The 21,789-nt window shown below is 52.3% G+C and overlaps 1 protein-coding gene across 1 annotated transcript in view; it reads left to right on the plus strand.

Moving 5' to 3' along the window:
* The first annotated feature begins 8,676 nt into the window (after positions 1-8,676).
* The window catches only part of LOC142251883 (protein transport protein Sec16A-like), a 15,137-nt gene continuing 2,024 nt past the window's right edge, over positions 8,677-21,789 (plus strand). Inside the window, exons 1-8 of the mRNA XM_075324932.1 lie at positions 8,677-8,798; positions 12,712-16,256; positions 16,473-16,609; positions 19,461-19,522; positions 19,604-19,739; positions 19,823-20,021; positions 20,103-20,286; positions 20,361-20,503. Of these exons, the coding sequence (XP_075181047.1) occupies positions 12,774-16,256; positions 16,473-16,609; positions 19,461-19,522; positions 19,604-19,739; positions 19,823-20,021; positions 20,103-20,286; positions 20,361-20,503 (4,344 nt within the window). The 5' untranslated portion in view covers positions 8,677-8,798; positions 12,712-12,773. The remainder of the gene's footprint in view (positions 8,799-12,711; positions 16,257-16,472; positions 16,610-19,460; positions 19,523-19,603; positions 19,740-19,822; positions 20,022-20,102; positions 20,287-20,360; positions 20,504-21,789) is intronic.

The raw sequence follows: 21,789 nt of genomic DNA on the forward strand, positions 1-21,789 counted from the left end.
GGACGACCTCCATTACTCATCATACGGGCGGCCTCCATTACTCCTCATTCGGGCGGCCACCGTTCCTCCTCATTCGGGCGGCCTCCATTACTCATCATACGGGCGGCCTCCATTACTCCTCATACGGGCGGCCTCCATTACTCCTCATACGGGCGGCCTCCATTACTCCTCCATTCCTTGTAATAATCTAGTTGCCGCCTTTGAACTGACTGTAACTTCTGAATATCCTTTTTAAAATATGGAGCCCAAAACTGGATCCCATATTCCAGATGTGGCCTTACCAGTGATCTATTGAGGGGTAACAATACGTTGGGATCTCTCTTTTTCTCCTCTCTTTTGCAGCTGCTGCCTGACATTGAGTGCTGCTGCTCAGTTACTTGTACCCAGAATCCCCCACTCTTTCTCCTGTTCTGTAGTCCAGAGGTTACTTCTATTTAATGTATATACAGCTATAGGATGACTCCGTCCTCGATGCATTACTCCACATTTATCACCATTACATCTCTCCTGTCCAGTGTCTGCCCATTCCCTCATCTTATACATTTCATTCTGTAATATAGCATCAAGGTCAGTATTTAATATCCTGCATAGTTTGGTGTTGTCAGCAAAGACACTTTACTATCAATCCCATCCACAAAGTCATTAATAAAGAGATTAAAAACATCACATAGTAGACGCTGGAACTACTGAGACACTGGGGGCACATACATCACACGAGGGGCTGGGGACATGTATATGCCCCCATACCCTCCTATGATATATAGGATCCAGACCCTCATGTGATGTATATGCCCCTAGCACCTCCTGTGATATACCCCCAGCGTCTCCAATGTGATGTATATGCCCCCAGCGTCTCTATTGTGATGTATATGCCCCCATCCCCTTCTGTCATTTATATGCCCCCAGCGTCTCCTGTGATGTATATATCACAACAGTATGGGATGGGGCATACACATGACAGGAGGGGCTGGGGCATATACATAACAGGAGACGCTGGGGAACAGACATCACTGGGAGGCATAGACATGGCTGTGGGGCACAGAGAGCACTTGAGGGGCACAGACAAAACTGGGGGAGGGGGCACACAGCACCGGAGAGTGGGCACCCAGTGCTGGAAGCGGTGAAACTGCTGCACTTCTTCTGTGGAACGGGAGCGTAAAGCGCTAACCCCGCCCACAAATTAAGTCCTGAGCACACTGGCACGTGAACGCTGAGTGTGCGTCCTCGCAGCGCATATGGGGATTTAAAGGGCCGGCAGTTGACAAGCTGCAGTGGCCAGCCCAAGCCCTGCAGCCCCCGGGAATCTGCCCAGGTGCCACAGAAAAGGCCATCGCGGGCCTCATATGGCCCGTGGGCCGGAGATTCCCCACCCCTGCTCTACAGCCATGGTGCAGAGCTCAGATAGCAGCACTGTAGGAGCCACCGGGTAACACATCCATTACTGACATTTCTTCTAACATCACCTGTGAGTGATCATTATACACCATGTTCCAAATTATTATGCAAATTATATTTTTCTCTGATTTTCCTAAATGGTCGGTGCAAATGACAGTCAGTCTAATAAAAGTCATCACCCGTTAGAGAGTATACATGGAATTTTATTGAAGAAACCTCCTAATGATAACAGTATAATCTTCATGTTCCATATTATTAGGCACAGCAGAGTTTCTAAACATTTTATATGTCTTAAAGAACTGAAAATGCTCATTTGTGGAATTTGCAGCATTAGGAGGTCACATTCACTGAAATAAAAAGCTATTTAAGTCCAAAACATCCTAACAGGCCAAGTTACATGTAACATAGGAACCCATCTTTGATATCACCTTCACAATTTTGAATTTCTGCTTGAATTTCTTTGCATGATGTCAGAATAGCCTCCCAGAGCTGCTGTTTTGATGTGGACTGCTTCCCATCCTCATAGATGTTTTGCTTGATGATACTCCAAAGGTTCTCTATAGGGTTGAGGTCAGCGGAAGATGGTGGCCACACTATGAGTTTATCTCCTTTTATGCCCATAGCAGCCAATAACACAGAGCTATACTTTGCAGCATGAGATGGTGCATTGTCATGCATGAAGATGATTTTGCTCCTGAAGACACGTTTCTGCTTTCTTCCAAGGTACAAAAAGTTGTCAGTCAGAAACTCTATATACTTTGCAGAGGTCATTCTCAAACCTTCAGGAACACTAAAGGGGCCTACCAGATGTCTCCCCATTATTCCGGCCCAAAAGGACTCCTCCACCTCCTTGCTGACATCGCAGCTTTGTTGGGACACGGTGGCCATCCACCAACCATCCACTACTCCATCCATCTGGACCATCCAGGGTTGCTCGACACTCATCAGTAAACAAGACTGTTTGAAAATTAGTCTTTAGGTATGTCTGGGCCCATTGTAACCGTTTCTGCTTGTGAGCACTGGTTAGGGGTGACTGAATAGTAGGTTTATATAAGGATAAGGCTGCACATCAAACTTAGATAATGGTATAATGCCTCAAGCATATGGAAAAATATTGGAATATACAATGAAAAATGCTACTTGCTAATTTGAACATGTGAATAATGAATTGCATACCTGCCATGAATATAAGGAAAAAGGAGATATTTAGCAATCGCATTGATCAATGTAACTGAGCCCCAAGACCTCGTCAAGGTATATCTCTATATTGGGGTCCCTAGCTCTGTGACCCTAACTGTGTGTCATCTCATTGCAATTAAAAACTGCTGTGGGTGGAGAGGGGTAACTAAGGACTTTCTTATATAGGCGATGGAAAAAACATGGCCGAAAGGGGCGGAGCTGTGTTCACATTCAGAAAAAAACTACATATAACTGAATAGGATAACTGAAGTGAGCACTAATATATATATATTATGAGTGCAAGCCAAAAAATACATACTATATATAAGGATAAGGCTGCACATCAAACTTAGATAATGGTATAATGCCTCAAGCATATGGAAAAATATTGGAATATACAATGAAAAATGCTACTTGCTAATTTGAACATGTGAATAATGAATTGCATACCTGCCATGAATATAAGGAAAAAGGAGATATTTAGCAATCGCATTGATCAATGTAACTGAGCCCCAAGACCTCGTCAAGGTATATCTCTATATTGGGGTCCCTAGCTCTGTGACCCTAACTGTGTGTCATCTCATTGCAATTAAAAACTGCTGTGGGTGGAGAGGGGCAACTAAAGACTTTCTTATATAGGAGATGGAAAAAACATGGCCGAAAGGGGCGGAGCTGTGTTCACATTCAGAAAAAAACTACATATAACTGAATAGGATAACTGAAGTGAGCACTAATATATATATATTATGAGTGCAAGCCAAAAAATACATACTATATATAAGGATAAGGCTGCACATCAAACTTAGATAATGGTATAATGCCTCAAGCATATGGAAAAATATTGGAATATACAATGAAAAATGCTACTTGCTAATTTGAACATGTGAATAATGAATTGCATACCTGCCATGAATATTAGGAAAAAGGAGATATTTAGCAATCGCATTGATCAATGTAACTGAGCCCCAAGACCTCGTCAAGGTATATCTCTATATTGGGGTCCCTAGCTCTGTGACCCTAACTGTGTGTCATCTCATTGCAATTAAAAACTGCTGTGGGTGGAGAGGGGTAACTAAGGACTTTCTTATATAGGAGATGGAAAAAACATGGCCGAAAGGGGCGGAGCTGTGTTCACATTCAGAAAAAAACTACATATAACTGAATAGGATAACTGAAGTGAGCACTAATATATATATATTATGAGTGCAAGCCAAAAAATACATACTATATATAAGGATAAGGCTGCACATCAAACTTAGATAATGGTATAATGCCTCAAGCATATGGAAAAATATTGGAATATACAATGAAAAATGCTACTTGCTAATTTGAACATGTGAATAATGAATTGCATACCTGCCATGAATATAAGGAAAAAGGAGATATTTAGCAATCGCATTGATCAATGTAACTGAGCCCCAAGACCTCGTCAAGGTATATCTCTATATTGGTCACAGAGCTAGGGACCCCAATATAGAGATATACCTTGACGAGGTCTTGGGGCTCAGTTACATTGATCAATGCGATTGCTAAATATCTCCTTTTTCCTTATATTCATGGCAGGTATGCAATTCATTATTCACATGTTCAAATTAGCAAGTAGCATTTTTCATTGTATATTCCAATATTTTTCCATATGCTTGAGGCATTATACCATTATCTAAGTTTGATGTGCAGCCTTATCCTTATATATAGTATGTATTTTTTGGCTTGCACTCATAATATATATATATTAGTACTCACTTCAGTTATCCTATTCAGTTATATGTAGTTTTTTTCTGAATGTGAACACAGCTCCGCCCCTTTCGGCCATGTTTTTTCCATCTCCTATATAAGAAAGTCCTTAGTTACCCCTCTCCACCCACAGCAGTTTTTAATTGCAATGAGATGACACACAGTTAGGGTCACAGAGCTAGGGACCCCAATATAGAGATATACCTTGATGAGGTCTTGGGGCTCAGTTACATTGATCAATGCGATTGCTAAATATCTCCTTTTTCCTTATATTCATGGCAGGTATGCAATTCATTATTCACATGTTCAAATTAGCAAGTAGCATTTTTCATTGTATATTCCAATATTTTTCCATATGCTTGAGGCATTATACCATTATCTAAGTTTGATGTGCAGCCTTATCCTTATATATAGTATGTATTTTTTGGCTTGCACTCATAATATATATATATTAGTGCTCACTTCAGTTATCTTATGAATAGTAGGTTTATGCACCACAGCAAGCCTTTGAAGGATCCTACACCTTGAGGTTCGAGGGGGTCCAGAAGCTTCAAATATCTGTTTGCTGGTTTGTAATGGCTTTTTAACAGCTGCTCTCTTCATCCGATGGACTTGCCTGGCAGAAACCTTCCTCATTCTGCCTTTATCAGCACGAACACGTATGTGCTCAGAATCAGCCACAAATCTCTTCACAGTATGATGATCACACTTACGTTTTCGTGAAATATCTAATGTTATCATCCCTTGTCCAAGGCATTGCACTATTTGATGCTTTTCGGCAGCAGAGAGATCCTTTTTCTTTCCTATGTTAATTGAAAACTGTGGCTGCTTAATATTGTGGAACATCCAGTTTTCCTTTTATTGGGCCTCACCTGGCAAACTAATGATCACCGGTATCTGAGATTGATTTCAGTGATCCAAAGAACCCGGAGACACAAAACCATCAATGAGTTTCATTATTAATCGCTAGGACTCTTACATCCAATTGCATAATAATTTGGAACATGGCGTAGAGAAGTGGAAGGAACCGCAGCAACTCAGCCATGAGGTAGAGACCCCGTAATGTTACAGAGCGGGGGGCCGAGTGCTGAAAAGCAGAAAAATCCCCACCTCCTCTGGTAACATCAGCACAAACAATGCGCCTGCCAGTGGATACGGCTGCCGTTATCTCCGGTATCCATGGATATGGTCGCCGTTATCCTGGTATCCATGGATATGGTTGCCGTTATCCTGGTATCCATGGATATGGTCGCCGTTATCTCCGGTATCCATGGATATGGTCGCCGTTATCCTGGTATCCATGGATATGGTTGCCGTTATCCTGGTATCCATGGATATGGTCGCCGTTATCTCCGGTATCCATGGATATGGTCGCCGTTATCTCTGGTATCCATGGATATGATCGCCGTTATCCTAGTATCCGTGGATGTGGCCGCCGTTATCCCCGGTATCTGTGGGTATGGCCGCAATTATCTCCATTATCTGTGGATACAGCCGCCATTATCCCTGGTATCGATGGATATGGCTGCCGTTATCTCCGGTATCCGTAGATACGGCCTCCATCACCTGGTGATTGGAGAGATGAGGAAAAAGCTCAGTCAGTCCCTGCTATTCCTGAGGGGTATTAATTCATTTCTTTAGCTAGATTTTCTTTATCGCATTGTTGGAGTATATGCTCTGATGATGATATCCCTTTGTGCTTTGATATAGTCAATATGCATTCTCTACATTAAACACTTTCCCTATTTTTGGGACCCTTGGCTGATATATATGGATCCCGGCCTTTGCTATTACTTATTACTTATACTTCTATAAGCTTCCTTCCTCTCCTAATTAATGGTTTAGGCAGATATGGTTTTTCTGGCCACCATTGGGGAGGAGTAATAGCTGTCCCTAAGATGGCATACACTCTGGGAGGTTTTTTACTTCAGGACGAGATAATGTCCTTATTTGGCATATTTAAGTGCAATGGGCTGGGAATCCGAGATCCCTCCATATATTTCTTCTGCGCAGCTGCCTGGTGACGTCGCCACAATATCGTCAACCATGACGCTGACGCTTTACCGCGCAGGCGCATAGGTGCGTCGCTGCTTCCATCTGACAACATGGAGCGGTGAGTGGGATTTGACCGCGCAGATGCGGTGGTCACGTCACTAACACTCTGCGGCGCAGGTGCGGAAGTGACGTCTGTTTCTACCACCTTACTACTTCGGACGCCATCTCCGTCTGTTCGTGTGGGGGCGTGGAAGTGACGTCTGTGACGTCTGTGTTGTCACATGTCCACTTCAGCCGCACTTCCTATTGGTCACGCAGGTATGGAAGTTGCGGTCTCACCATATGCTTTACACTTCCGGCGTCACGCCTCGATACAGGAAGTGTGGTTAAAACATGTAACCGGCATTCAGATATTAAAAGACGCCAGCGAGGAAGGGTACGCTGCCTCTCTGCCCGGTGTTTTTGGGGTCATTATACCTGGAACACTAGCGGGTAATACATGCCAGACGGTTTTGCCCACTACTAAAGGCTACTGATGTCGGCCTGATACCATGAGGAAAGCCTAATCAACTAAGGTATGAAAGTAGATAATTCGGTCTTGTATAGTGTATACTGTAGAGAATGTATGCGAATTTTCTGGACGTTATATAATGTCCTTACTTGGGAAATTGATATCTCTTTTTCTCTTTAGAAAGAAAGTTTATGATACTGATGATGTGGATATGATGAAATTCTTCTTTCTTCCCCTGATGAACCCCTAAAGACATAAATAGGGGGGGAAACGCGTCGGGATTGGGATTTGTTATCAGTGACCCTAACAGATAAGTTCCCTGTTGGGATTACATGCTATTATCTTGTTATCACTAATATCATCGGTATATTATTACCAAGTTGCACCTGTATAGCTGTACAGGAAAATATATATATATATGTACAGCTGTAGTTTGGCTATCATATTTATGGTGACCAAGCCCTAGTAAATATTTTGTATGGATTTTCCAAGTTTGTTGCTAATACATCAATAAGCATCATTTTTTCTCCTTTATTTATAAAGGATAAGCTGTATCAGGGTTGCCAATCCAGGTAACCATATTGATAATGACCTTCTGACTATTTGCACTTTTATTCTTGGTGGTGGTTGTTCCTGCGACTTGTGGGTCAAAGGGACAGAATAGGGAAAGCCGAAGAGGAGCGGGGGGTACCCAATAACTTATGGTGCACCTCCGCTGGTAGGTAGATAAAAGGGAGGGTTAGATTATCCCCCTCTTTACACCCCCTAGAATAACAGGACATTCAATTTACAAAACTATATCATTGAAGTTATGCTATCTATAACTCTATCTTGAGTGTTGAGTAAATTAGAGCTCCCCCTATCACTTTGGCTCATACCTCTTTTTGTCCTTCCTTCCACCACACTTGACCAGTGTACTTAATTATATAAGAGTTATTGCGCTCTGTTTTGGAGCATTTTTAACATTACGTTATCCTGGTATCCATGGATATGGTCGCCGTTATCTCCGGTATCCATGGATATGGTCGCCGTTATCCTGGTATGCATGGATATGGTTGCCGTTATCCTGGTATCCATGGATATGGTCGCCGTTATCTCCGGTATCCATGGATATGGTTGCCGTTATCCTGGTATCCATGGATATGATCGCCGTTATCTCTGGTATCCATGGATATGATCGCCGTTATCCTAGTATCCGTGGATATGGCCGCCGTTATCCCCGGTATCTGTGGGTATGGCCGCAATTATCTCCATTATCTGTGGATACAGCCGCCATTATCCCTGGTATCGATGGATATGGCTGCCGTTATCTCCGGTATCCGTAGATACGGCCTCCATCACCTGGTGATTGGAGAGATGAGGAAAACGCTCAGTCAGCCCCATAGTGGGCGGTGTCAGCCCCTGGTGGACGGGGCTGAGTGGGCGGTGTCAGCCCCAGTGAGGGCGGGGTCAGCCCCAGGGTGGGCGGGGTCAGTCCCTCAGCGGGTGTGCTGTAGAATGCCGCCATCTGTGAGGTGATAATGATATCCTCACGGTTACTGGATAGTATAACATCATTTCTCCTCACAGACATACAGACTGCAGTGAATTATCCTGTGCGGCACGTGCTTACTGTGAGGAGGCTGGAGGTTTTCCTCATCTCATGTCTCATCTTGTGGTGCTGGCACTTGTAGTTCTTCACCAGCCCAGAAGCGCCGAGACAGAGCCGAAATTACCTCAGAAACCGACGCCAACAATATGGCGGTCCGGGCGCTGCGCGGCGACACAATCCTGACGTAGCCTGCACGCACCACCTCAGACTCAGCTCAGTCACGGAGCGGGTCTGAAGACGTCATGACGTAACGTGTCCTGACGTAGGAATGTACACGTCGGCGAGCCGGATGTCCAAGATGGCGGCGCTGCCGACTTCAGCTTAGTTAGAGCGCTGCCGGTAGACGGTGAACGGAGCCGGTGATCTGTGCGGGCCGAGCCGCCGAGACCGGAGGTGAGGAGGAGCGGAGGCCGACACCGGCTGTGGGGAGTGAGGAGCGGAAACTGTGCGTCTGTGTGTGACGTGGGGTCCTGGGTGTAAATCTCGGGGGCCTGTGTGTGATGTGGGATCCTGGGTGTAAATCTCGGGGGGCTTGTGTGTGACGTGGGGTCCTGGGTGTAAATCTCGGGGGGCTTGTGTGTGACGTGGGGTCCTGGGTGTAAATCTCGGGGGGCTTGTGTGTGATGTGGGGTCCTGGGTGTAAATCTCGGAGGCCTGTGTGTGACGTGGGGTCCTGGGTGTAAATCTCGGGGGTCTGTATGTGACGTGGGGTCCTGGGTGTAAATCTCGGGGGTCTGTGTGTGACGTGGGGGCCTGTGTGTGACGTGGGGGTCTGTGTGTGACGTGGGGTCCTGGGTGTAAATCTCGGGGGTCTGTGTGTGACGTGGGGTCCTGGGTGTAAATCTCGGGGGCCTGTGTGTGACGTGGGGGTCTGTGTGTGACGTGGGGTCCTGGGTGTAAATCGTGGGGGTCTGTGTGTGACGTGGGGTCCTGGGTGTAAATCTCGGGGGCCTGTATGTGACGTGGGGTCCTGGGTGTAAATCTCGGCGGTCTGTGTGTAACGTGGGGTCCTGGGTGTAAATCTCGGGGGTCTGTGTGTGACGTGGGGTCCTGGGTGTAAATCTCGGGGGTCTGTGTGTGACGTGGGGGTCTGTGTGTGACGTGGGGTCCTGGGTGTAAATCTCGGGGGTCTGTATGTGACGTGGGGTCCTGGGTGTATATCTCGGGGGCCTGTGTGTGACGTGGGGTCCTGGGTGTAAATCTCGGGGGTCTGTGTGTGATGTGGGGTCCTGGGTGTAAATCTCGGGGGTCTGTGTGTGATGTGGGGTCTTGGGTGTAAATCTCGGGGGGCCTGTGTGTGAGGTGAGGTCCTGGGTGTAAATCTTGGGGGTCTGTGTGTGAGGTGAGGTCCTGGGTGTAAATCTTGGGGGTCTGTGTGTGACGTGACGTCCAGGGTGTAAATCTTGGGGGTCTGTGTGTGACGTGACGTCCAGGGTGTAAATCTCGGGGGTCTGTGTGTGACGTGAGGTCCAGGGTGTAAATCTCGGGGGCCTGTGTGTGACGTTGGGGCCTGGGTGTAAATCTCGGGGGTCTGTGTGTGACGTGGGGTCCTAGGTCCCTCACTTACTGAGGTCCTGGGTGTATGTAAATTTCGGGGGTCTGTGTGTAACGTGGGGTCTTGGGTGTATATCTCGGGGGCCTGTGTGTGATATGGGGTCCTGGGTGTAACACTCAGGGGTCTGTGTGTGACGTGGGGTCTTGGGTGTATATCTCGGGGGTCTGTGTGTGATGTGGGGTCCTGGGTGTAAATCTCGGGGGTCTGTGTGTGATGTGGGGTCCTGGGTGTAAATCTCGGGGGTCTGTGTGTGACGTGGGGTCTTGGGTGTAAATCTCGGGGGTCTGTGGGGCTCTGGGTGTAAATCTCGGGGGTCTGTGTGTGACGTGGGGTCTTGGGTGTAAATCTCGGGGGTCTGTGTGTGACGTGGGGTCCTGGGTCCCTCACTTACTGAGGTCCTGGGTGTATGTAAATTTCGGGGGTCTGTGTGTAACGTGGGGGCTTGGGTGTATATCTCGGGGGGCCTGTGTGTGATATGGGGTCCTGGGTGTAACTCTCAGGGGTCTGTGTGTGACGTGGGGTCTTGGGTGTATATCTCGGGGGTCTGTGTGTGATGTGGGGTCCTGGGTGTAAATCTCGGGGGTGTGACGTGGGGTCTTGGGTGTAAATCTCGGGGGTCTGTGTGTGACGTGGGGTCCTGGGTCCCTCACTTACTGAGGTCTCGTGGGGCAGTGGTCTTGGGGACTGCAATGAGGGGTTTGGATATGGTGTGACTGGGACTTGATGTCCTGTTAACTCCTTAGTTGCTGGTGTCCCTGCAGGATGTTTGTCCTACTCTGTGGAGTGAGAGATTAGAATTTGAGCTGAGCAAAGTGTAGACAACGCTCTGTGAGCTGATGGTTTGTTACAGTGTATCGGTTTATCTCCGCTGTGAAACGCGTTAGTACCTGTTTCTGAATGGATACAATGTAGGCCCCCCCCCGTGAATGGACATCAAGCAGGTAACGTAATGTGAGACCCCCAGTTCACTCTATATGGACCTCTAAGATACAAATACTGTGGCTCAGTGTCCCGCGTGTCCCCAGAGTGCAGAGCAGGGCATGCTGGTACATGTAGTCCTGGGTTGATGTGATCTGGCGGTGCTGACCGCCGGCCGGCCAGCGCTGGCAGCTGATTTGTTTGCTCTGTTCCACGTCAGTCGCAGCTCGTTATTTGCTTTCTGCTTTTCATCTGCGGAATCCTCTGCTGGTGACGTCCCTGGTGTTAGGAGGCACCGAGTCTGTGCACGGAGGCCTGGTGACCGGTGTCACACCCTGGTCAGATGAGGATTGTTTGCTCCGCTCTCCTGGGGCTAGTACTGGTCCGGCACCTTCTCTGTGCTGATGGTTGTGACTCGGCTGGGGCTGGTACTGGTCCGGGACTTTCTCTGTGCTGATGGTTGTGGCTCTCCTGGGGCTGGTTGTGGTCCAGCACCTTCTCTGTGCTGATGGTTGTGGCTCTCCTGGGGCTGGTTGTGGTCCAGCACCTTCTCTGTGCTGATGGTTGTGGCTCTCCTGGGGCTGGTTGTGGTCCAGCACCTTCTCTGTGCTGATGGTTGTGGCTCTCCTGGGGCTGGCGCTGGTCCGGCACTTTCTCTGTGCTGATGGTTGTGGCTCTCCTGGGGCTGGTTGTGGTCCAGCACCTTCTCTGTGCTGATGGTTGTGGCTCTCCTGGGGCTGGTTGTGGTCCAGCACCTTCTCTGTGCTGATGGTTGTGGCTCTCCTGGTGCTGGTCCTGGTCCAGCACTTTCTCTGGGCTGATGGTTGTGGCTCCGCTCTCCTAGGGCTGGTACTGGTCCGGCACTTTCTCTGTGCTGATGGTTGGGCTGGTACTGGTCCGGCACTTTCTCTGTGCTGATGGTTGTGGCCCCGCTCTCCTGGTGCTGGTCCCGTCACTTTCGCTTGCTGATGGTTGTGGCTCTCCTGGTGTTGGTACTGGTCCAGCACTATCTCTGTGCTCATGGTTGTGGCTCCGCTCTCCTGGGGCTGGTACTGGTCCGGCACTTTCTCTGTACTGATGGTTGTGGCTCTCCTGGTTTGGTACTGGTCCGGCACTTTCTCTGTGCTGATGTTTGTGGCTCTGCTCTCCTGGTGCTGGTACTGGTCCAGCACTTCCACTGGGCTGATGGTTGTGGCTCCGCTCTCTTGGTGCTGGTACTGGTCCGGCACTTCCTCTGTACTGATAATTGTGGCTCTCCTGGTGCTGATACTGGTCCGCCACTTTCTCTGTGCTGATGGTTGTGGCTCTGCTCACCTGGTGCTGGTACTGGTCCGGCACTTTCTCTGTGCTGATGGTTGTGGCTCTGCTCTCCTGGGGATGGTACTGGTGTGGTACTTTCTCTGTGCTGATGGTTGTGGCTCTGCTCTCCTGGTGCTGGTACTGGTCCGGTACTTTCTCTGTGCTGATGGTTGTGGCTCTGCTCTCCTGGTGCTGGTACTGGTCCGGTACTTTCTCTGTGCTGATGGTTGTGGCTCTGCTCTCTTGGGGCTGGTACTGGTCCGGTACTTTCTCTGTGCTGATGGTTGTGGCTCTGCTCTCCTGGAGCTGGTACTGGTCCGGTACGTTCTCTGTGCTGATGTCTGTGGCTCGCACAGGGTTGGCCGTAGGTTGGTGGCTCCGGTCTGTACCGCTGCCCGGCCTTCATCCTGAACCCTTAATCCTCTGGTTCTGGTGTAATCCTGTGCTGACAGGTGGAGGAGCCGCGCCCTCCGTGTGTGCCGAGTATGAGCCGCCATTGCTGTACTTCTCACCGTCTTCTCTTCTCCTCCGCAGGGCAATATCCTGACATTTCCATTGATTGCACAGAAGATCATTTTTGGTTACAAAGAAGGAAGATGCAGCCGCCACCTCCTCACACCAGCCCTCCGGGGATGGGGGGACCTCCTCGCCTGGGAATGACCACTACTAATCAATACTGGCGCAGGAGGACGCCCACCCCTTCAGCAGTGGCGCCCTCACCAGTGCAACCTGTCACAGACCCGTTTGCTTTCGGCAGAATGACCCCCCAGAATATACCACCAACCGCTGCACCAAAGTCTATCGCTATATCAACCCCGAGTCCATCCCAGTCGCTGTACCCCCAGCCTGCGGCTGCTCTCGCCTCATCAGTTGGTGACGGAGGTCAAGTGTCATTACCGGGGGCGTCATCTCAACCCTTGGGAGCCGGGGCCGTTTATAGTAATGTCTCGGCTCCTTCAGTACCAGGTGGTCATTTTGCAAATAACGTGGCTTCACCTCCCATCGGTTACTCTGCAGCTTCATCCCTGCAGAACATGGCCAGTGGACTGGAGAACGCCTATGCGCCTGTACCGGGCCGATCTCACAGCAGGCAAGGAGTAAATATGGAAATGAACAGCGGCAGTAATGCTCCTCCATTACTGTCTCAGCAAACCACTGTACCATGGTCTTCATCCCCGGCGGCCCCACCGACCTCCACACAGCACGTCCCAGCTGCGCCACACCCGGCTCACACTGCTCCCTACTACTCGCCTCCATACTTAGAAGTTTCGCACCTGCCTCCCTCCACCAGTGACCCCAGCTATTTTTCTGCACCGCAAAGGACTCCATCAGTAAGTTTCCCTCTCACAGGTGGATCAGGTCAAGTACAGCAGCACAGCATGTCGCCATATGGTAGCCTCATGCCAACGGATTACACTCAGAGCCATGACCACAACAGCTGGTATAGTCGGCCATATCCAGAACCACTCAATCAAGCTCCGCTGCCCAATCCCAACACCGTACAGACCGGAGCACCGTTCTCTGCACCAGAAAGCAGACCCCAGAGCGAGCCGGCCCGACCTATAGGGCAAATCAGCGGGGAGACAGATTCTGGGACGATATCCATGTTCTTCAAAGGAGATGAAGCTGAGAATGTGGAGATCCTGTCCACAGACCAGCAGCACAGGTCCGGGCAGAAAGCTGTGGATTTGGCGTACCACCAGAACCTGGGGGCCCAGGGGAACGGGCCTCCATTTACAGCCCCACCAGGTGTGCCCAGTGTTGCCTCACCTTTACATCCCAGTGCTCCTAACCCTCAGCCAACTTCATTAGCCCAAAGTGCCAGTGGTTTTCATGATCCACATGTCCCATGGAAAACTGAGAATCAACCTGCAGAGGCCGCATCTGCTCCTGAGCTCCCGTACGATAATGTGGAGAACATCGAATGTGTCCAGAACCTGGAGGTTCTCCCCCATGAGGCTCCTATGAGCAGCTTGTTTTCTGCCGGTGTCAGCCCAGAGGCCTTCAGATACGGACCTGTTATTGGTTCTGCTGTACCTAAGAATACAATGAGCCACCCTGAAGGAGGCGCAAACCTGGAGGCTCCTGCAGTGACGCCTCGTCCCGTCAGATCGGACAGCGTGTCTTCTAGTTACAGTAACTTAAGTCATAGAAGTTTGCCCGCTTCGGCCAGACCTCAGGAGCCGGAGGGCACCTTCATTCAGAAGGAGAGCGGAAGGCTCGAGAACGAAAATAGTTTCTTCAAGCAGATCGATTCCTCGCCGATGTCCGGAGATGTTTCTGCTCACGGGATGATGCAAAATCCCCATCACGGAAACCTGTCTCAGCCGCTCACTCCGAGTCCACCAAAACCTACCGGGATCTTCCAGGCGAGTGTCAACAGCTCCTTCGAGCCCGTCCGCTCTCACTCGGGCATTAAATCCACAGATGGCGACAAGTCGAAAGTAGTCAGCGATGTCCGAGAGAACCCTAAGCTGCCGCCGGCATCTTCTCACAATGCCGGACTGGCCGCTTCCCCTGGCAATTTGGAACAACCCCCTGATAATCTGGAGACCATATTTTTAGGTAAAGCGAACGCTGAGATTTGCGCTCTAAACAGCGGACACCATTTTCCGGGTGGTTCTGCGCTGGATAACATATCGTTACTTCTAGAGAAACGTCCATCCTCCAGAGCACACGGCTCCAACAAGAAGTGTGAGAGTCCGGCCACCACGCTGTGGGCACAGGGGGAGCTGCCCAATTTTGGAGGGAACGTCCTTCTGGCCCCACCGACTCCTGCTGTGTATGTCCCTCCTAAACTTCAGACTGAAGTCATTCAACCCCCGGAGGACGGGTCACTTCTGGTACAACATGGTAGGCCCGACCCGAGTCAGTTCTCAGCTTCACCCGAGGAGCACGTATCGTCTGAAAACCTAGAGAACCCTCCGAAGATCGGGGATGATGAACACGCGCAGTCCCAGGCAAGTTCGGGCTATGCCAGCTTGCTCTCCTCTCCGCCTACTGAAACCTTACACAATCAGCCAGTTTTGATTGCTCCACCTAGTAAAAGCTATAATTTGGCGCAACCTGTTAATTTTTCTCTGTCTTTACCCAATCAAATAACTAGCCTTAATCCTGCTCGAGACGCCTCCGCTGATCAGCCGCTTCCTCCTGGTGCTTGTGCCGCAGATCAGAGCGCGGTATCCTCGCTGATTCCTCCTCTTAAGCAGCCGCCATCCTCCAACCCAGCTCTTAAGTTCCCAGCTGGCATCGAGCCCTTCTCCGAATCTCTCCCCAATCATCATAAGAACATGCCGCTTGCTTCATCTAATCAAATTCCTCTTAATTTAGCAACTGAAAATCAGAAAATGAGTAAGACTGAAAGTGTCGGTGAGGCCACGAGTAAGCCTGCGCTCCCCAGCACCGGGGCACGCCTGGCTAACGGAGCAGGAATGTACGTTCCACCCGCCACTAGTAATAGCGGCAAATTAGAAAATGCCGGTGCGCTGGATTTCACCGTGCCACGTGCACCTGCCAATCATAGCGTAAATGGGCCGGCATCAGTACCACATAGGCCTCCGGCAGAAGGGCCGCTCTATCCCGGGCTCCCAAATTTTCAACCCGGGTCTGATAATAACAAACAAGTTTTTTACCAGCAGGTTACTAAAGACCTTCAGCCCCAACTGACAGGTGAGAGGTCACAGCCCGGACCGGGGGCTTCTCCTGAATACATGACGCCTGCGTCCCAGTCCCACACACAGACTATCACAGGAGCGAATAAACCTGCTGCTTACCCCCAGCAAACAGACGCTCACATGCCAGGGGCTCCAAACACCGCAGGCCTTCCCTACAGTGGGAGCGCAGAGCCGGGGCCAAAATATGGCCTGCCTGAACACCCGCCATACCCTGGTCAGCCTGCGCCCACCACATCTGCACCTGGCAACCCTGCCGGCTATCCGGACCCATCAAGATCTCCTGCCTCTCAAATGCCGCAGCAAGCAGACCCATACTATTACTACAGAGGATATGGCGCATACCCCACTGGGTACCAGCAGCCTTATCCAGCCGTGGACCCCCGAGCTCCTCATCTGTACTACCAGGTGCGTGCTAGAGCAACTGTGTGCGGGCGGCCTAGGTACTATCAATGGGGGCCCTGATTGTGTTTTATAGTATATCCACGGTACAATGCGCTGGGCACCCTGTGAGCCGTGGGCCCGTGCCAGGTGGGTTAGGGTGGCATGGGTCAGTAACCCTGATAATGTTCTATGGATTAGGAGTAAAAGTGGCCCTCGTGTCCTTTCATTTACTCCCCACAGGACTCCTATGGAGCGTACGACCCTGCGTACAGACAGTACAGCAATTCCAGCTTTGTAAACCCTGGAAAGTACCCATACCAGGAACCCGAGCGGCCCAGCTCCAGGTCCAGTCACTGCTCGGATCGCCCATCTTCAAGGTTTGTTACACCACCGCCTTTTTTTCCTGCATCTTATATATTGGATATAATGCAGGATCTGCCATAAATGTCCAATAAGTGTGACCCACGTCTCAAGAACATGAACGTAGAGGGGACCACATGGGCACAAGCTGGGCCTGGCCGCCCTGGAAAACCGGAGAGTCATCGGAGAGACCTGCACCCACGATCTGCCTCTGTCGGTGGCTCTGATCCGCCTCTGTCGGTGGCTCTGATCCGCCTCTGTCGGTGGCTCTGATCCGCCTCTGTCGGTGGCTCTGATCCGCCTCTGTCGGTGGCTCTGATCCGCCTCTGTCGGTGGCTCTGATCCGCCTCTGTCGGTGGCTCTGATCCGCCTCTGTCGGTGGCTCTGATCCGCCTCTGTCGGTGGCTCTGATCCGCCTCTGTCGGTGGCTCTGATCCGCCTCTGTCGGTGGCTCTGATCCGCCTCTGTCGGTGGCTCTGATCCGCCTCTGTCGGTGGCTCTGATCCGCCTCTGTCGGTGGCTCTGATCCGCCTCTGTCGGTGGCTCTGATCCGCCTCTGTCGGTGGCTCTGATCCGCCTCTGTCGGTGGCTCTGATCCGCCTCTGTCGGTGGCTCTGATCCGCCTCTGTCGGTGGCTCTGATCCGCCTCTGTCGGTGGCTCTGATCCGCCTCTGTCGGTGGCTCTGATCCGCCTCTGTCGGTGGCTCTGATCCGCCTCTGTCGGTGGCTCTGATCCGCCTCTGTCGGTGGCTCTGATCCGCCTCTGTCGGTGGCTCTGATCCGCCTCTGTCGGTGGCTCTGATCCGCCTCTGTCGGTGGCTCTGATCCGCCTCTGTCGGTGGCTCTGATCCGCCTCTGTCGGTGGCTCTGATCCGCCTCTGTCGGTGGCTCTGATCCGCCTCTGTCGGTGGCTCTGATCCGCCTCTGTCGGTGGCTCTGATCCGCCTCTGTCGGTGGCTCTGATCCGCCTCTGTCGGTGGCTCTGATCCGCCTCTGTCGGTGGCTCTGATCCGCCTCTGTCGGTGGCTCTGATCCGCCTCTGTCGGTGGCTCTGATCCGCCTCTGTCGGTGGCTCTGATCCGCCTCTGTCGGTGGCTCTGATCCGCCTCTGTCGGTGGCTCTGATCCGCCTCTGTCGGTGGCTCTGATCCGCCTCTGTCGGTGGCTCTGATCCGCCTCTGTCGGTGGCTCTGATCCGCCTCTGTCGGTGGCTCTGATCCGCCTCTGTCGGTGGCTCTGATCCGCCTCTGTCGGTGGCTCTGATCCGCCTCTGTCGGTGGCTCTGATCCGCCTCTGTCGGTGGCTCTGATCCGCCTCTGTCGGTGGCTCTGATCCGCCTCTGTCGGTGGCTCTGATCCGCCTCTGTCGGTGGCTCTGATCCGCCTCTGTCGGTGGCTCTGATCCGCCTCTGTCGGTGGCTCTGATCCGCCTCTGTCGGTGGCTCTGATCCGCCTCTGTCGGTGGCTCTGATCCGCCTCTGTCGCTGGCTCTGATCCGCCTCTGTCGCTGGCTCTGATCCGCCTCTGTCGCTGGCTCTGATCCGCCTCTGTCGCTGGCTCTGATCCGCCTCTGTCGCTGGCTCTGATCCGCCTCTGTCGCTGGCTCTGATCCGCCTCTGTCGCTGGCTCTGATCCGCCTCTGTCGCTGGCTCTGATCCGCCTCTGTCGCTGGCTCTGATCCGCCTCTGTCGCTGGCTCTGATCCGCCTCTGTCGCTGGCTCTGATCCGCCTCTGTCGCTGGCTCTGATCCGCCTCTGTCGCTGGCTCTGATCCGCCTCTGTCGCTGGCTCTGATCCGCCTCTGTCGCTGGCTCTGATCCGCCTCTGTCGCTGGCTCTGATCCGCCTCTGTCGCTGGCTCTGATCCGCCTCTGTCGCTGGCTCTGATCCGCCTCTGTCGCTGGCTCTGATCCGCCTCTGTCGCTGGCTCTGATCCGCCTCTGTCGCTGGCTCTGATCCGCCTCTGTCGCTGGCTCTGATCCGCCTCTGTCGCTGGCTCTGATCCGCCTCTGTCGCTGGCTCTGATCCGCCTCTGTCGCTGGCTCTGATCCGCCTCTGTCGCTGGCTCTGATCCGCCTCTGTCGCTGGCTCTGATCCGCCTCTGTCGCTGGCTCTGATCCGCCTCTGTCGCTGGCTCTGATCCGCCTCTGTCGCTGGCTCTGATCCGCCTCTGTCGCTGGCTCTGATCCGCCTCTGTCGCTGGCTCTGATCCGCCTCTGTCGCTGGCTCTGATCCGCCTCTGTCGCTGGCTCTGATCCGCCTCTGTCGCTGGCTCTGATCCGCCTCTGTCGCTGGCTCTGATCCGCCTCTGTCGCTGGCTCTGATCCGCCTCTGTCGCTGGCTCTGATCCGCCTCTGTCGCTGGCTCTGATCCGCCTCTGTCGCTGGCTCTGATCCGCCTCTGTCGCTGGCTCTGATCCGCCTCTGTCGCTGGCTCTGATCCGCCTCTGTCGCTGGCTCTGATCCGCCTCTGTCGCTGGCTCTGATCCGCCTCTGTCGCTGGCTCTGATCCGCCTCTGTCGCTGGCTCTGATCCGCCTCTGTCGCTGGCTCTGATCCGCCTCTGTCGCTGGCTCTGATCCGCCTCTGTCGCTGGCTCTGATCCGCCTCTGTCGCTGGCTCTGATCCGCCTCTGTCGCTGGCTCTGATCCGCCTCTGTCGCTGGCTCTGATCCGCCTCTGTCGCTGGCTCTGATCCGCCTCTGTCGCTGGCTCTGATCCGCCTCTGTCGCTGGCTCTGATCCGCCTCTGTCGCTGGCTCTGATCCGCCTCTGTCGCTGGCTCTGATCCGCCTCTGGGTCATGTCGCGCCGCCCTGCCTCTGTCGGACACCAGAGACACTTAGGATAACCCTTCTTCTCACTTTCCGCTTTTAGGCAGGGGTACAACGCTCCGGCCAGTTACTACGATTATTACCAGGGCCAGTATGAATATGGAGGTGAGTGCTGTAACCCTGGGGAGAGGGAATGTTGTCTTGATACCTGGAACTATATGACTTTTGGCTTATCCTTTTTTCCAGACCCTGCCAGGTGGGATCGGTATCCTGGAGCCTATGACCCCGGGTACAGGGACCCTCGGAGCGGTTACTGGAACTATATGTACGGCAGCCGGGAGGATGCCTATGGCAGGAAGGTTCCTTATGCGTACACAAGCAGGTAAGTATCACTGAGGGGAGAGCAGTGTGGACTCGGCGAGGTTCTGCAGCAGCTGCTGACGGACAGCTCTCCCCCCTTCGTAGATATGATGTATATGAGGATCGCTGGCAGTATGACCCCCGCTACGTTGGTGGATTTGATGATGAGCCCGATGCTCGGAGGAACCTTACGAAGGATGACTTTGATCGGCGCAGCGTGCACAGCGAACATTCGGCTCGTAGTGTGCACAGCGAGCGCAGCACCCACAGCCGCCGCAGCAGCTTCAGCTCTCGCTCGCAGCAGGTGACGTCCTTGAATTCTTCCTTTCACTCCGCCGCTGAAGCGCCTGAGCCATGAATAATTAATATCACTGTCTTTCTCCAGAGCCAAGTCTACAAGAGCGAACAGGACCTAACCGCGAATGCCTATGGCGGCCAAATGCCCAACCCCCCACTGGAGGACTACTCCTACAGCAGCATGTACCCCAATGACTACAGCGCCCAGCAGTCACTGGAGGGCTATCAGTACGGCTACCCGGCCACTGGTGAGTGGCAGCCGGTAGAGCAAGGTGAGCGCCCCCTACATCTCTACACAACACCCCCGACCTCCCTACAGGCCGGATTAACCCTTGTCTGCCTGCAGTCCCCTCCAGGTCACTGACTCCGGAGAAGTTCGGCAGCCCTCATGTATGCGCCAGGTTTGGTCCCGGAGGACATTTAATTAAAGTGCTTCCCAATTTACCCTCCGACGGGCAGCCGACATTGGTGGAGATCCACAACATGGAGGTGAGACGCCAACAACAACGTTTCATCTCATGTCATTATTGAGGGGGATTCTGCAACCGAAAACCTGAGACCCACGTTATCTGCATGAGCATCCTCTGCTTCCTACGGGGCTCGTGTTCTGAGTTCTCGCTGCTTGCTGTCAGTGAATTGTCTTTTCTTCGGCGCTCCATTGGGAGACCCAGACGATTGGGTGTATAGCTACTGCCTCCGGAGGCCACACAAAGCATTACACTAAAAAGTGTAAGGCCCCTCCCCTTCTGGCTATACACCCCCCGTGGGAACACGGGATGCTCAGTTTTCAAGCTTTGTGCGAAGGAGGTCAGACATCCACGCATAGCTCACTGTTTAGTCAGCAGTAGCTGCTGACTATATCGGATGGAAGAAAAGAGGGCCCATATAGGGTCCCCAGCATGCTCCCTTCTCACCCCACTTGCGGTTTGTTAAGGTTGAGGTACCCATTGCGGGTACGGAGGCTGGAGCCCACATGCTGTTTTCCTTCCCCATCCCCCTAAGGGGCTCTGTGGAAGTGGGATCTTACCGGTCTCCAGGCACCGAGACCAGGCTCCATCCACAGACCCAGAGAACCTGCTGGATATGGAGCTGAGTATCGTCAGGGACAGGGCCCTGCTACATCAAGGTACTCTGTGTCCCCATACACATCGCGCACACACACACCAGCATTGCTGGGAGTGTTAGTGCGCCGGGGACAACAGCGCGGAGCGCTTGTGCTATTATTCACTGCAGCTTGCTGAGTGAATTTATGTGTTAGAAACGGTCGCGCCGGCCGCGGCTGGGTGTTTTTACACTGTGGCGCGGCTGGGACTTGTGGTGCGCCTGGGACTTCCGCGCTGGCCGTGCACATGGACGGCCGCGCTTATTACTCGAGTCCCCGGCTTTGCGGCCTAGTTTTCGTTTCGTTCCCGCCCCCAGCCCTGCCAGTCAGGGGAGGTGCGGGACGCTGTACAGAAAGTCAGCGCCGAGAGCTGGAGTCTGCTTTGCATTCTCCAGCCCCCTCACTGAACACAGGGGACGCCAGTTTTCCCGCTCTTGTCTGGGGCACGCCCACGGCCCGCCCCTCTGCACAGGACGCCGGCAGCCATTACAGTTTGCAATCTGGGCTGGAGAACGGAGACAAGCTCTGGGCAACCAGTCACAGGATTCGGGCGACCTCACACCCGCTTTTGTGCGGGCGGTAAGCAGTGCTGACCCCACTAATGCCGGTGTTCATTTGTACTGTATGCTTGTACACTGCACTGTACGGTCGCTATTCTTGGCTATATACTTTA

This window comes from Anomaloglossus baeobatrachus, chromosome 9, assembly GCF_048569485.1.
Source record: "Anomaloglossus baeobatrachus isolate aAnoBae1 chromosome 9, aAnoBae1.hap1, whole genome shotgun sequence".
NCBI classification, from domain to species: Eukaryota; Metazoa; Chordata; class Amphibia; order Anura; family Aromobatidae; genus Anomaloglossus; species Anomaloglossus baeobatrachus.